At 39.2% G+C, this 13,306-nt stretch overlaps 1 protein-coding gene across 2 annotated transcripts; it reads left to right on the forward strand.

Annotated features, from left to right (window-relative positions):
• The first annotated feature begins 7,830 nt into the window (after positions 1-7,830).
• On the forward strand, positions 7,831-12,444 carry LOC123592781 (olfactory receptor 1Q1-like). Of its 2 annotated transcripts, XM_045468141.1 has the most exons (2): positions 7,844-8,742; positions 12,264-12,444. In XM_045468141.1, exons 1-2 carry the CDS (start codon positions 7,930-7,932, stop codon positions 12,297-12,299), a joined length of 849 nt encoding a protein of 282 aa, XP_045324097.1. In that variant the 5' UTR covers positions 7,844-7,929; the 3' UTR covers positions 12,300-12,444. The 2 variants fall into 2 exon arrangements, with proteins under 2 accessions (XP_045324096.1, XP_045324097.1); XM_045468140.1 differs by lacking the exon at positions 12,264-12,444 and having other exon boundaries at positions 7,831-10,508.
• Positions 12,445-13,306: the final 862 nt, after the last annotated feature.

Below are 13,306 nucleotides of genomic sequence, written 5' to 3' on the forward strand. Positions count from 1 at the left end.
TTAAACAATACAATGACAATAACAATACAGTATTGTTTGCTATAGTCACCATGCTGAACATTATATCCCTAGAACTTACTCATCTTAATAACTGGAAATGTATACATTTTGACCAACTTCTCCCCATTTCTCTCCACCACCCCTGCCACAGCCCCTGGAAACCACCAATCTACTCTTGGTTTCTATGAGTTTGGCTTTTTTAGATTCCGTATATAAGCAAGATCACATAGTAGTTGTATTCTCTGTCTTTTTTTCACTCAGCGTAATACCCTCAAGCTTAATTCATGTTGTCACAAATGGAAGGATTTCCTTCTTTTGTACGGCTCAGTAATATTCCATTGGGTGTATAGATACCATATTTTTTTTTTACCCTTTCATCTGGTGACAACACTTAGGTTGTTTCCATATCTTGGCTATGGTGAATAATGCCACAATGAACATCGAGGTAACTCATATGGCCCTTGAGAGGATTAACTGACACAAAAGCATCTGAGTACTTTATTTTTTGTTTGTTTTTTTTGTTTGTTTGTTTTGTTTTGGTTTGGTTTGATTTGGTTTTCCATTCTATAAACCTTTTTTTTTTTTTAATTTAAATCCCAATTAGTTAACATATACAGTAATAATGATTTCAGGAATAGAATTTAGTGATTCATCACTTGCATCTGAGCACTTTAAATGCCTGACACATAGTATATACTCAACATATGTTACCTATTATGATTGCCAACTATGTGCATTCAATTATGTCTGTGTCCATGTGAATTTCAGATGTTTGAGAACAAGCTGACATGAGAGCTGATAAGAATGTCCCATTTCTGTTTCTAGGGAAATGAATGACTTGTGTTGTTCCCAGAATGGAGAGAGCATACATAAAAGGGAAAATATCTATCCAAGCTGCATACTAAGAACAGTTAGAGAGTTATGAGTTAGATCAAGAAGGAAAACATAACAGAATATTTAAGCACACTATAATCCCTATAAGTTCATAATAAACTCAGAGCAACCACAGAGAAAAAAATGGGCAAGGATATAGTTGGAAAATTCAAAGAAGAGAAACCCTAAAACTGTCAAAAACAATACAAAAAAAGTTCCCTCAGAAATTAGAAAAATAAAAAGTAAAGCTACAATAAAGTATTGTTTCTTTTTCCATCATCAGACTGGGAGACAATAAAGAGTTTGCATACAGTGTGTTAGGCTGTGTGGAAAAAGACACTTTCATATGCCCTTGGAGGCTGTATAAATTGGCTGCAGCTTTTTAAAGGACAATCTTATAGTACCAACTGAAATTAAAAATTCACATATACTTTCATCTAGCACTTCCATTTCTAGAAAAATATATGTACACAAAGATATCTGTAAAGGAATGTCCATGTAGCATTGCTTTTTTAATAGTGCCCCCAAAAATGAGATACATGGCATGAGTAAGGACTACAATAATTTGTGGTCCATCTAATAATGTATTAAATATTTTTAAAAAAAAATTTTTTTTTTCAACGTTTATTTATTTTTGGGACAGAGAGAGACAGAGCATGAACGGGGGAGGGGCAGAGAGAGAGGGAGACACAGAATCAGAAACAGGCTCCAGGCTCTGAGCCATCAGCCCAGAGCCTGACGCGGGGCTCGAACTCACGGACCGCGAGATCGTGACCTGGCTGAAGTCGGACGCTTAACCGACTGCGCCACCCAGGCGCCCCTTAAATATTTTTTTAAAATAACGAGGTAATGGGGTACCTGGGTGGCTCAATCAGTAAGTGTCCGACTTTGGTTTAGGTCATGATCTTGCAATCCGTGGGTTCGAGCCCCATGTTGGACTCTGTGCTGACAGCACAGAGCCTGAAGTCTGCTTCTGCTTCTGTGTCTCCCTCTCTCTCTGCCCCTCCCCTGCTCATACTCTGCCTGTCTCTCTCTCTCAAAAGTAAACATTTAAAAAGTCTTTTAAATAACAACAACAAGGTAGGTCCGATGGTGACATAGAACATCTAGGATATATTGATGAGAGAAACAAAGAAAGTTCAAGAACAAATGATCCCATTTTTGTAAAAACAAAATTGTACATATGTGCATAGGTAAGTGTTTGGATGGGTACATGTCAAAACATTAATAGCAATTACTCCTAGACTCTCATTTTTCACCTGATACATCATTCACTGCTAAATATTTTTGAATAAGAGTGTACCATTTAAATGAAATATAAAACAAGAGGCTACATTTTTAAGTATTCAGGGTAGTGAGACACCCCATCCACGCCTTGACCATATCTAAGTTTTTGTGGGCTTTCTTCTCAGAGTCCAATTTTGGAGCCCTTGTCAGAGAACCTCATGTCCAGGCTGATCTCTCAGGTCCTGGCCACCCTCCCAGGATCATATGCCAAACCACAGGCAGTCACTGACGCTAGTATTGGAAGAACTGCCTTGTTAGCCCCATTCCCCAGAGATGGCAGCAAATTTGGACGATGACACACTTGGGGCTCTGTGCCAGTGAGAACCATGGAATCATGTAGAAGCATGGATAAAACCTTCCAGTCCCTTTCCCAGACATGCCTTCCTGCCCCTGACCAGCAGAAGCACCCCCACAAGGCTGGCTGCTCTTCCTCTTCAACTCCTTCCTGATGCCTTCCTCTCTTCTAGGTTGGGCAACTTCCTCTGTCCTCCTGGAGTGGATAGCTCTGTGCCACTGTCAGAACAAGACATCATGACACATGCTGCCTGAGGGATGAAGGAAGTGCCAAGCCCAACCGACTCCAGTCCAGTCAGAGGCTCCCAATAAGGTGAGACTCTGCACTCAGGACTGCATACCCAACAGCGGTTTCTGAGCAGTTCAGGCAATTCCTCTCTAGGCTCTCTGCAATTTCTGGAGGGATGAGCCCCTTTCCCAAACTCGATCCTTTGCAGCAGTGTGCACATTGTGAGGTTTGTCTTTGACTCTCTTTCTTCTCTTTTTCTCTTTCTTTCCTTTTATAGTGCCTCTTCCTTATGCCACCCTCACACCTGCTATGTCTTCATGGACTCTCCCTTCCCTTATGAAAACCTAGCCACAAACAAACAAACACAAAGAGCCCAAATGGTTTACACAGTCAAGAGTATTTCCTTTCAGGGAAATTTTCCTGAGTCAAAGAGAAAATATGTGATGGACTGCCAGAAAGTTTCAATCACTTGGGGAGGTATTCATGGGTAGTCAGGATTGGATGATCCTACAGTGAACCCCTGGACATGGTCATCATCTTTGTCTTCTCTTAAAAATGGACCAAGACTTTTCTTTCCACTTCTAGGAACTAATGATCAAACTGACAAACTCAGAAAATAGAGTAAGTCCTGTTATCCAGGTGCTTCTACTTATAAAGGTCACTTTGGAAAGAGGCAACTCTTATTATCCAGAAAGTTTGTGATCTGTCAGGAGTTGTGGGGACCTCTTCTGTGATAGAATTCCTACAGGAGTTTAAAAGAAACAACTCTGCACTGTTTCATAGGACTTGTTAACAGGGCTTCTATGTCCATGGTCCCTTCTGCTGGTGGTTGTTGTTGTTGTTGTTGTTGTTGTTGTTGTTGTTTTACAAAGGCTCTGTATTGAAAGGAGGTATTACTTTTTCCATTTCCCAGATGAAGAAACTGGGGAACCCAAAATGAGGTGATTTTCCTAAGGTCTCCAGAAAAATTTTCATGGCCAATCTGGGACCAAAGCCAAAATCTTTTGGTTCCTGGATTAAGACCATTTTCACACACTACACTACTTTTTCTCCATCCACATCCTTTTAAAAAGCAAGTCATGGGGTGCCCAAGTGGCTCCATTCATTAAGCTTCCAACTCTTGATTTTTGTTCAGGTCATGATCTCATGGTTTGTGAGATCAAACCCCACATCAGGCTCCGTGCTGACAGCAGAGAGCCTGCTTGGGATTCTCTCCCTTTCTCTTTGCCCCTCCCCCTCTTGTTCATTCTCTCTCTCTCTCTCTCTCTCTCTCTCTCTCTCTCTCTCTCTCTCAAAATAAATAAATAAACTAAAAAAAAGCAAGTTTCTTCTCTAGTAGTTCCGCATTCCTGGCTTCCCACCCCCTTCCACACCACATTATTCTCCTCTGCCCATAGGGAGCCGATATGCTGCACTATTCGTCAGGCAGGATAATCTCCAGGAGCTATAAGGAAAATGAGGAGGATTCCAAGGTTCAGGGCAGCCCACCTTCCAACTGCTTCTGGGGCTTTCTCCATTCTTATGAGCAGCTTTGCCACAGGAGCTTTATGGGCATTACCCCAGGTAGCAGCCATAGCCTGCTAAATGTCCAGTAGAGACCATTCCCTTCTTACAACCTTCCTGAGAGGAACTGAGAGGAAACATCTCACATTTCCTAAACCATAAACTCAGGGCCACCTGCTCCTATTTGGAGGGTCCAGTTACAGTGACAGACTAGTTAGGTGATGGAAGTGCAGGATGAGAATAAAACATAGATCCTAAATGGGTGAGCTGGGACAGAAAGAGCATTACTTCTGAGTTAGCTCTGTGATCCAACCCTATGTTTAGTGGCCCTGGGGACATTAATCCATCCTTCTGGTTCTTAATTTAATGATCTGAAAATGAGAATAATATCTATTCTCCAATTCTAAAACGGGAATTAAACTAGAAAAAAACGTGGTAGACACCCATCACTGGCCAAAGTCACAAGATAGCACAGTGGGAAAGGAAGAAACAAAGAGAAACATAGAAACTGGAATAGTTAGGGAATGTTTAAGAGATACCATAGCCCAGTGGTTAAGAGCATGGACTTTGAGGATAGATGGAACTGAATTCAAATTCCAGTTCTACCATTTATTAACTCTGTGACTTCGAGGATGTCACAGAACCCCTTTGAGCTTCAATGTTTTCATCTATAAAATTGAAATAATAATACCTACGTCACATAATTTCTGTGGTCACCAAATGAAAAGCACATAGGTAAAGCTCTTAGAACAATACCTGGTTTATAGAAAGGGCTCAATACATGAGTGGCTACAATTTTTAGATCTCATGCATCATCATTCCATAATGAAACCAATTCAGAATAAGTCTATAGCATAGTATGAATTTCCACATTGTTATAATTGAAAAGTCTTATGTTCACTCTCTTGAGTAGTATCATGGTGACATCCTTTAGTTAGAAATATAAAAGCAGATAGGCCAGCGGAGGTGAATAAATCCATTTCTAAGGGGCAAGAAGCTAAGTAAACCAAGTGGGCAGTGTGATGTAGTTGGACATTTGGAGAACTCAAGGTATCCAGACATCAGGTGACCACTTAACACTGAGTTATGCTCAGCAAGTCACTTCCCTAAGCTTTGGTTCCTCATCTGTGAGATGCGAATAGTGACTGTTGCAGCTGAAGTGTCTCAGAATAGCTCTGATGATTATATGAGATAATGTATGTACAAGTGGCTTACAGAGAGGCTGTTCTTAATTAGTTCATACTGTTTCTCCCAATAGTCTAATTGTGAAGTTTAAGATTTCTTGGGTTTAGACATGGACACAGCTCATTTGTGCACTGCCAACTCTGATTTCCTCCCCAAAAGCTATGATTTATGACCAGCCCAGATCATTATGACAACCCTGTGAAGAAAGGCCAGACACACAGCATTTGCTTAGTTCTGGGAACCAAATTTTAATGACAGTGACAGTGTGGAGTAGGTTTGCTGTAGAGAGACCTGGATGACAGAAACACTCACTCCCAGAAAAACCTGGAGACCAGTAGAACAGGACTGAAAAATTGATAGGCTTAATTGCCAGCATTTACTGAGCACTTACCAAGAACCAGGAACTCTCACCTCATCCTCATAAACACAACTTCATGAGTGATGTGCTGTTAACACCCCCATTTTAGAGATGAGGAAACTGAGGCTCAAAGAGGATAAGTGACTTTCTCAAGATCATAAGGCTATTAAATGAAAGAGCCGGGATCCCAGGCCAGTGTCTGGGCTTTTCACCACTGCACCGTCTGCCTTTTTTGACTGATGTTTAGATTTCTTAAGGGCTTTCATGTTGAAGAATAAACTTGTTCTGTGAGATTCTAAAGGGCCAAACACTGTCCAAGTAATAGGACTGAAACTAGTGTTACATATTATCAAAAATTATTTTTAATGGTGTGCTGACAATTAGATTATGTCTCCTTCAGTTTTTTTTTTGAGAGCAAAAGATTGGAAATCCCTTATCTAAAAAAAAGGATTTGCTATTGGTTATTAAAGTCATTCATTTTATTCATATTCTGATTGTTCCTTCATTTGACTTCTTTGAGGTTTTCTATCTTGAGTCAGTGCATCTAGTAAGATTTGGGATGAATGAAAATATGTCTTTCATTTGTTAGGCAAAAGACAGAATAATGCATAAGGTTCAAGTCATCTTGATGACAAAATGATTTCAGAAAAGAGAAACATAGAAGCTGAGAATCTGGAAACTGTTTCTCCTAAAACGTGTCTGTATATTCTTTGAGAAGTCTTTGGGTACCACCAGGGATACGCATTCCTCAAAATAGAAACTGTTGGACCAAATAACTTATGAAACCCTTTTAGTAGGTGGATTTCTCAGTTATGTAGCCCATCAAGAGGTCTTATTACCATGTATAAGGTGCCTTGGTTTTAATTTGAGGAGTCATGTTATATGGTATCACTAGCATAGTCTTTGGATCCCAATAAACATGACTTTAAATTCAGATTTTTCCCTTTATGGGCAAAACAAAACAAAACAAACAAACAAAAAAGGTTAAACTTTCCATGCCTTAGTTTTCTAATTTTTAAAACTGGTGAATCTGTACAATTTGTAGTAGTGGTGATGTTGATGATAATGAAAAACCCACACCTCGTTATTTTGGAAAAGAATTAAATCCTTGATCTGTCTATCAGCACCGTGTGTAGTTTATATTGGAGCACAAAAGTGATAGTAACTAAGCGGGCTTCTCAAATGTTCAAATCTATAAAAATAATCCTTTTTTAGAAAACAGTACAGAGCTTCCTAAAAAAATAAGATTATAACTACCCTATGGTAGTTATAATAAGATTATAACTACCCTATGGTAGTTATAATCTGGGCCCCCAGGCCTGAGGCCCAGTACTATCAGTACTATAGGGTCCAGCAATTCCACTTCTGGGTATTTATTCACAGAAAACAAACATACTAAATTAAAAAAAATGTATGTACACTTATGTTCACTGCAGCATTATTTACAATAGCCATGACATGAAAACAGCCTAAATGTCCATGGATGAATGAATGGCTTAAGATGTGGCATGTACACACACACACACACACACACACACACACACACACACACACACGAATGCTATCCAGCCATAAAAAAAGGAATGAAAACTTGCCGTTTGCAATGACATGGATGGATCTTAAGGGCATTATTCTAAGTGAAATAAATCAGATAGAGAAAAACAAATACATATGATCTCACTTATATGAGGAATATAAAGAAGAAAAAAAACCCTCATAGATGCAGAGAACAGAGTGGTGGCTGCCAGAGGCAGAGGGCAGGAAGTGGGTGAAATGGGTGAACGGAGTTCAAAGGTACAGACTTACAGTTAAAAAATGAATAAGTCATGAAAATGTAATGCATTTTTAGCATAGTTCATAATATTGTACTGCATTACTTTAAAGTTGCTAAGAGAGTATATCTTAAAAGTCTTCATCACAAGAAAAAGAACTTGTAATTATGTATGGGAATGGGCATTAACTAGAATTATTGTGGCAACCATTTTGCAATTTATACAAATATTGAATCATTATGGTGTATACCTGAAACTAATATAATATCATATGCCAATTATATACCTCAATAAAAAAATAACAATCCTGTTTGTTCTTATGGCAACAGATGGTCAATAACAGCTGGACCAGTGTATCCCATTTTGTTCTCTTGGGCATATCTACCCACCTGGAAGAGCAGATCCCACTCTTTCTTCTTTTTCTACTGATGTATGCAATCAACATTTTTGGGAACTTTGCCATCATCACATTGATTATCTCTACTCCACGTCTCCACACCCCCATGTACATCTTCCTCAGTAATTTGGCTTTGGCAGACATCTGTTTCACCTCCACCACGGTCCCCAAGATGCTACAGAACATTTTCTCGCCTACAAAGGCCATTTCCTACATGGGCTGCTTAGCCCAGACCTATTTCTTCATTTGCTTTGCAGCCATGGAAAACTTCCTTCTGGCTGTGATGGCCTATGATAGATACATCGCTATCTGCTACCCTTTCCACTACCCTATGATCCTGACCAGAATGCTGTGTTCACAGATGGTGGCTCTGTGCCATATCCTCTCCCATCTTCATGCCCTGCTGCACACCTTTCTTATGGGCCGATTAATCTTCTGTGCAGATAACAAGATCCCCCATTTCTTCTGTGACCTCTACCCTCTGATGAAGATTTCCTGCTCCAGCCCCTACCTCAACACCCTGATGATTCACACGGAGGGTGTTATTGTCATCAATGGAGCTCTGGCTTTCATCATTGCCTCCTATGCCCGCATCATCTCAGTGGTCCTCCAGATCCCCTCGGCCAAGAGCAAATGGAGAGCTTTTTCTACCTGTGGCTCCCACCTCACTGTGGTGTCTATCTTCTATGGCACACTCACATGGGTCTACTTCCGGCCCCTTACCAGCTATTCAGTGACTGAGGGTCGCATTCTGACAGTCATGTACACAGTGGTGACCCCCATGCTGAACCCCTTCATTTACAGCCTGAGGAATGGGGATGTCAAGGGAGCCTTCAGAAAATGGGTGAGCAGAATGTGGACTTCTTCCTTTAGATAAAAACCCAAAACACAGTTCCCAGTTTTATCTATGATTCTGGGGAAACAGTTTTGCCCTTTGCATATCTGTTTCCTTTAGAACTTCTCAGAAATATCTAAATTAGGAACATATTATGGATTTTACCATTGACTGTCCCTTAATTCCAAAGCACGTGAAACTATGTATTTAGTGTAAGCCACTTGTGTAACTTTAATTATAATTGAGAATGTTTTCTGGTTCTGCCATTAAACAACAAGGTTGTAACATTCTTAGATGCAGGCAACAGAAACCAATTCTGGTTGATTCATGGAGGAAATGACTTTATTAAAAGAGTATGTGAAACTCATGAATTTCCAAGAAGGCTAAGCAACCGGGCTCAATAAAATAAACAAGACTAAGAAAGATCATATGGTCATAACCACAATCAAAATCATATCCTAGAATTGGTCTGATGAGGTCACTGCTGTAGACTCTTTTCACTGCCGCGTATATCATCAACAACACTATCAGTACTAGCCATTTGCATAGCCCCTGGAGGCCTGACAAACAGATGTGACAACCTCCAGAAAGAACTGCCCACTTCTTGTTCTTTGTAACAACACATCTAGATTCAAAATAAGGTGGTCCATGTGGCTGGCCAAGACTTGGTCATGGCGTCCATGCTCTAGTTCTCAAGGAAACCGGGCAAGCAATATTGCTGCTTTCATTATCTGTAAGTGGGTGAGAGGTTCTACCTCCCACCAAGACAAATGAAATGGTGGAACTACTCCAATATGGGAAGAGAGACATAATGACAAATATCTACTATTTAGGGTCAGGAATTAAGCACTGTCACAGCTCTCCAACTTGCATTTTCTTAACCTTTATTAGCTGCACCATTCAGGGATAACTTAAACTCTTTTTGTCTCAGCATGCTCCTAATCTTCTCTGTAGCTAATTTGTGGAACTTGCCTATATTACTGGGCATTTGCCAACTAATCAGTGCTAGAAATGAGAAATGGTCCGAGAGCTAAGATGTCTATTAAAATGTCAATTCTTTGGTTTCATGGGTGTTTCCAGTTTCTTTCTTAAAGGAAAAGGTGAGAAGGACCTCCCAGGACATGGGGCAGAAATTACAAGGGCAGGCTGATTTATAGGCCATCAGACTGTAGAAAGTTTTCTTGTAGGATATGAGCAGTTATAGCACTGAATTGAGAAGGAGCTAACATTGTGGTAATTTTGTGTAATGGGATAGAAGAATGGTTTCTTGGAACCTATATGTAAGTATTGGTCACCAATGAAACTGGTTTGAGGAGCTAAACTCCTTGAGTCTTTGACTGCATCAGGATAATAAATTCTTCCAAGGTAAAGAGGGCCCTGACACTTATAAAATGATAATAACAGAGAAATGAAACCAACTTTTGATTACTTAACTCTGGTTCTTCACACTTTCCAGGAAGTACCTAACATATCCAATATTTTTCTTCTGGATTATACTGTTTTCTTTTACTTTGTCTTTCCTGCCTCCTTGGCCTACCTTCCTCCTTTCTGTGTCTTTAGGTGGCAGTTCCATGGCTGATCTCCTTTATGCTTTACCAAATGATTTGCATCACCTGTTAGCACAGTAGCCTCTTCTAAGAAGCCCCAAATGCCCCTATGGAAAGAACTTTCTTCAGGTAAAGAAATGGACAAGAGAGTAAATTAATACATTAATAATTGAAGAACTGGTAAATGCTATGGAAAAATTTTGTATTTAGATAATACACTTCCACTTCTAGGAGTTTATCTCACATAATGGATATATATAATGAATAAATATATTTTATGTTCAATACACTTTTGTTTATGATAGTGAAAAATTAGAAATAATCTTCATGTATACGAATGGAATTCTGGTTCATTTTGTTTGGTAGTTAGATAGACAGTATTATCTGTTCACAATTCTTCCTTCCTTTTCTTTCTTTGTCATGGCTTTTCTGGGGCAGAATCCACACCTCCATCCCATTGACTTTGGGCTGGCTTTAGCTAGCAGTTTATGAACAGGCATAGCAAATGCTGCTTCCAATAAAAAGCTTTGAAAGGATTTAGATCATTTGGTTTGCTCTCCTGAGCTCTGGCATTCACCATGAGATAAAAAGCTCATCTCATGTAGCTAAAGCCCCTTAGCTTTAGTCTCAGAATGTGAAACACATAGAGCAGACCTGAACTTGACCCAGGACTGATGCACGGTTGCCTCTTCTAACCTGCAAATTTTTGACCAAGGAATAAATATCTATTGTTATAAGCCACTGAGGTTTGGGGAATGTCTCTTCTTCAGTACTTTGAAGGAAATTTCAACCAATACATTACACACATACCATGAACTGCTGTGCAGTCAATAAAAAGAATAAGGCAGATTAATTCCTGGCCTTACTCTCAGATCATCAATAACCTTTAGATACATACAGATATCCAAACCATTAACCACCAGCAGTTTGTTCTTTTCTCCCATTATTTTTTTCACTTGTATGCTATTGATGATGATGATGTTGATGATGATGATGGTGATGATGATATACACACATATGGTGCTCATGAGCTGGTCGTTATTATGAGTGCTTTACATATATTTTATTCATAAAATCCTTTCAACAACCCTAAATTATAGATACACTTTCTCTCTTCTTTACAGATGGGTAACTGAGGCAGAGGGTAGTTGAATCACTGTGAAAGATCATTCTAGTGTAAGCCCTATAGTTGGCTTTTCTTCCTGTAATGCAAGTGCCTGACTTAACTTTGGTTTTGGAGGAATCCATTTTAAAGGCTATCTCAAATAAATACATTGCCAGCCACACTCCCTGCCACTTTCTATCCACACACACACACACACACACACACACACACACACACACACAGAATGCTCATTTGTTTTAGAGATCTTGATTGATTTAAATTAACTGACTATTTGGGCTGTTTGCTTTTTTCTCATCCCACACTTTAAACTCCTGCTCTTATGTTTTAAATCTGCCCACAAAGTGAACTTGTGAAACCCTAGGTCCCTCATTTTACCTCAATAAAAACAGAACACCAAGCCCAAGCTCTCTCACGCTCCCTTTCTACCTGTGAACCTGCTGTGTGCCCCTAGGTATGCTATATGCTTTCCAGGACCTGTGAGTAATCAACCTTTTTTTTTTTTCAAAGTTTCCCGGTGCTTATTACTGAGGCCTCTTGCAATTTATAGTAAGAACCACAGGGGTAGGTCCAGCTACAACACTGGTTATCAACAGCCTGAGAAAATAATTACACAGCAAGTAATGACAAAAGTGGGATTCTAATTCATAGTATCTGGCTCCAGAACCCATCCCCTTAAACACTATCCTACACCATCTTCAAGAAAGCCCATTAGCATTTCTCTTGGGTTTCTGTACTCTGTTTCATGCTGACCTCTTCAAGGAGAATAATTTCTGGAAGATAATATGTTTGCACAAAAGAGCTACTTACTTCTATTGTGTCAGTGTAATTATAAGTACTGTACTCTTTATCTCCCAAAGGTGTGTGTTTCTTTACACCAACACTTAACTATCTGAAAAGGAAATAAAGAAAACAATCCCGTTTGCAACAGCATCAAAAAGAATAAAATATTTAGGAATAAACTTAACCAAGGAGTTGAAAGATATGTACACTACAAATGGTAAAATGCTGATGAAATAAATTAAAGCAGACACAAATAAATAGAAAGATATACCACGTGCATGGATTGGAAGAATTAATATTGCTAAAATGCCAATACTACCCAAGGGGATATTCAGATTCAACACAATCTCTATAAAAATTTCAAAGGCATTTTTCACAGAAAAACATTCTAAAATACTTATGGAACAAGAGAAGACCCCAAATAGCCAAAGCAATTTTGATAAAGAACAAAGCTGGAGACATCATATTTCCTAATTTTAAACTGTATTACAAAGCTACAGTAATCAAAAACAGTATGGTACTAGCATAAAAACAGACACATAGGCCAATGAAAAGAATAGAGAGCCCAGAAATAAGCCCAAGCACAAATAGTCAACTAAACTTTGACAAAGGCACCAAGAACACACAAAGGAAAAAGGATAGTCTTTTGAATGCATGATGTTGGATAACCTGGATATCCATATCCAAAAGAATGAAACCTGACCCCTACATTACACCAGTCACAAAAATTAACTTGAAATAGATTAAAGAGTTGAAATGTAAGACATGAAACCATAAAACTCCTAGAGGAAAACATAGAGAAAAACCTTCTTGACATTGATCTTGGTAATCTTTTTTAAAAAAAATTTTAATGTTTATTTATTTTTGAGTGAGAGAAAGAGAGACAGAGTATGAGTAGGGGAGAGGCAGAGAGGGAGATACAGAATCTGAAGCAGACTCCAGGCTCTAAGCTGTCAGCACAGGGCCTGATGTGGGGCTCAAACTCACAAACCACGAGATCGTGACCTGAGCCAAAGTCAGACACTTAACCAACTGAGCCACCCAGGTTCCCCTTGGCAACCTTTCTTTTTCAATATGTCATTAAAAGAATGGGCAAAAAAATCAAAAGCTGACAAACAGG

The sequence above is a fragment of the Leopardus geoffroyi genome, chromosome D4 (genome assembly GCF_018350155.1).
Source record: "Leopardus geoffroyi isolate Oge1 chromosome D4, O.geoffroyi_Oge1_pat1.0, whole genome shotgun sequence".
Taxonomy (NCBI): Eukaryota; Metazoa; Chordata; class Mammalia; order Carnivora; family Felidae; genus Leopardus; species Leopardus geoffroyi.

Excerpts from the sequence above, each read along its gene's own strand:
- LOC123592781 (XM_045468140.1), top strand. The coding sequence starts at position 7,831 with ATGGTCAATAACAGCTGGACCAGTGTATCCCATTTTGTTCTCTTGGGC.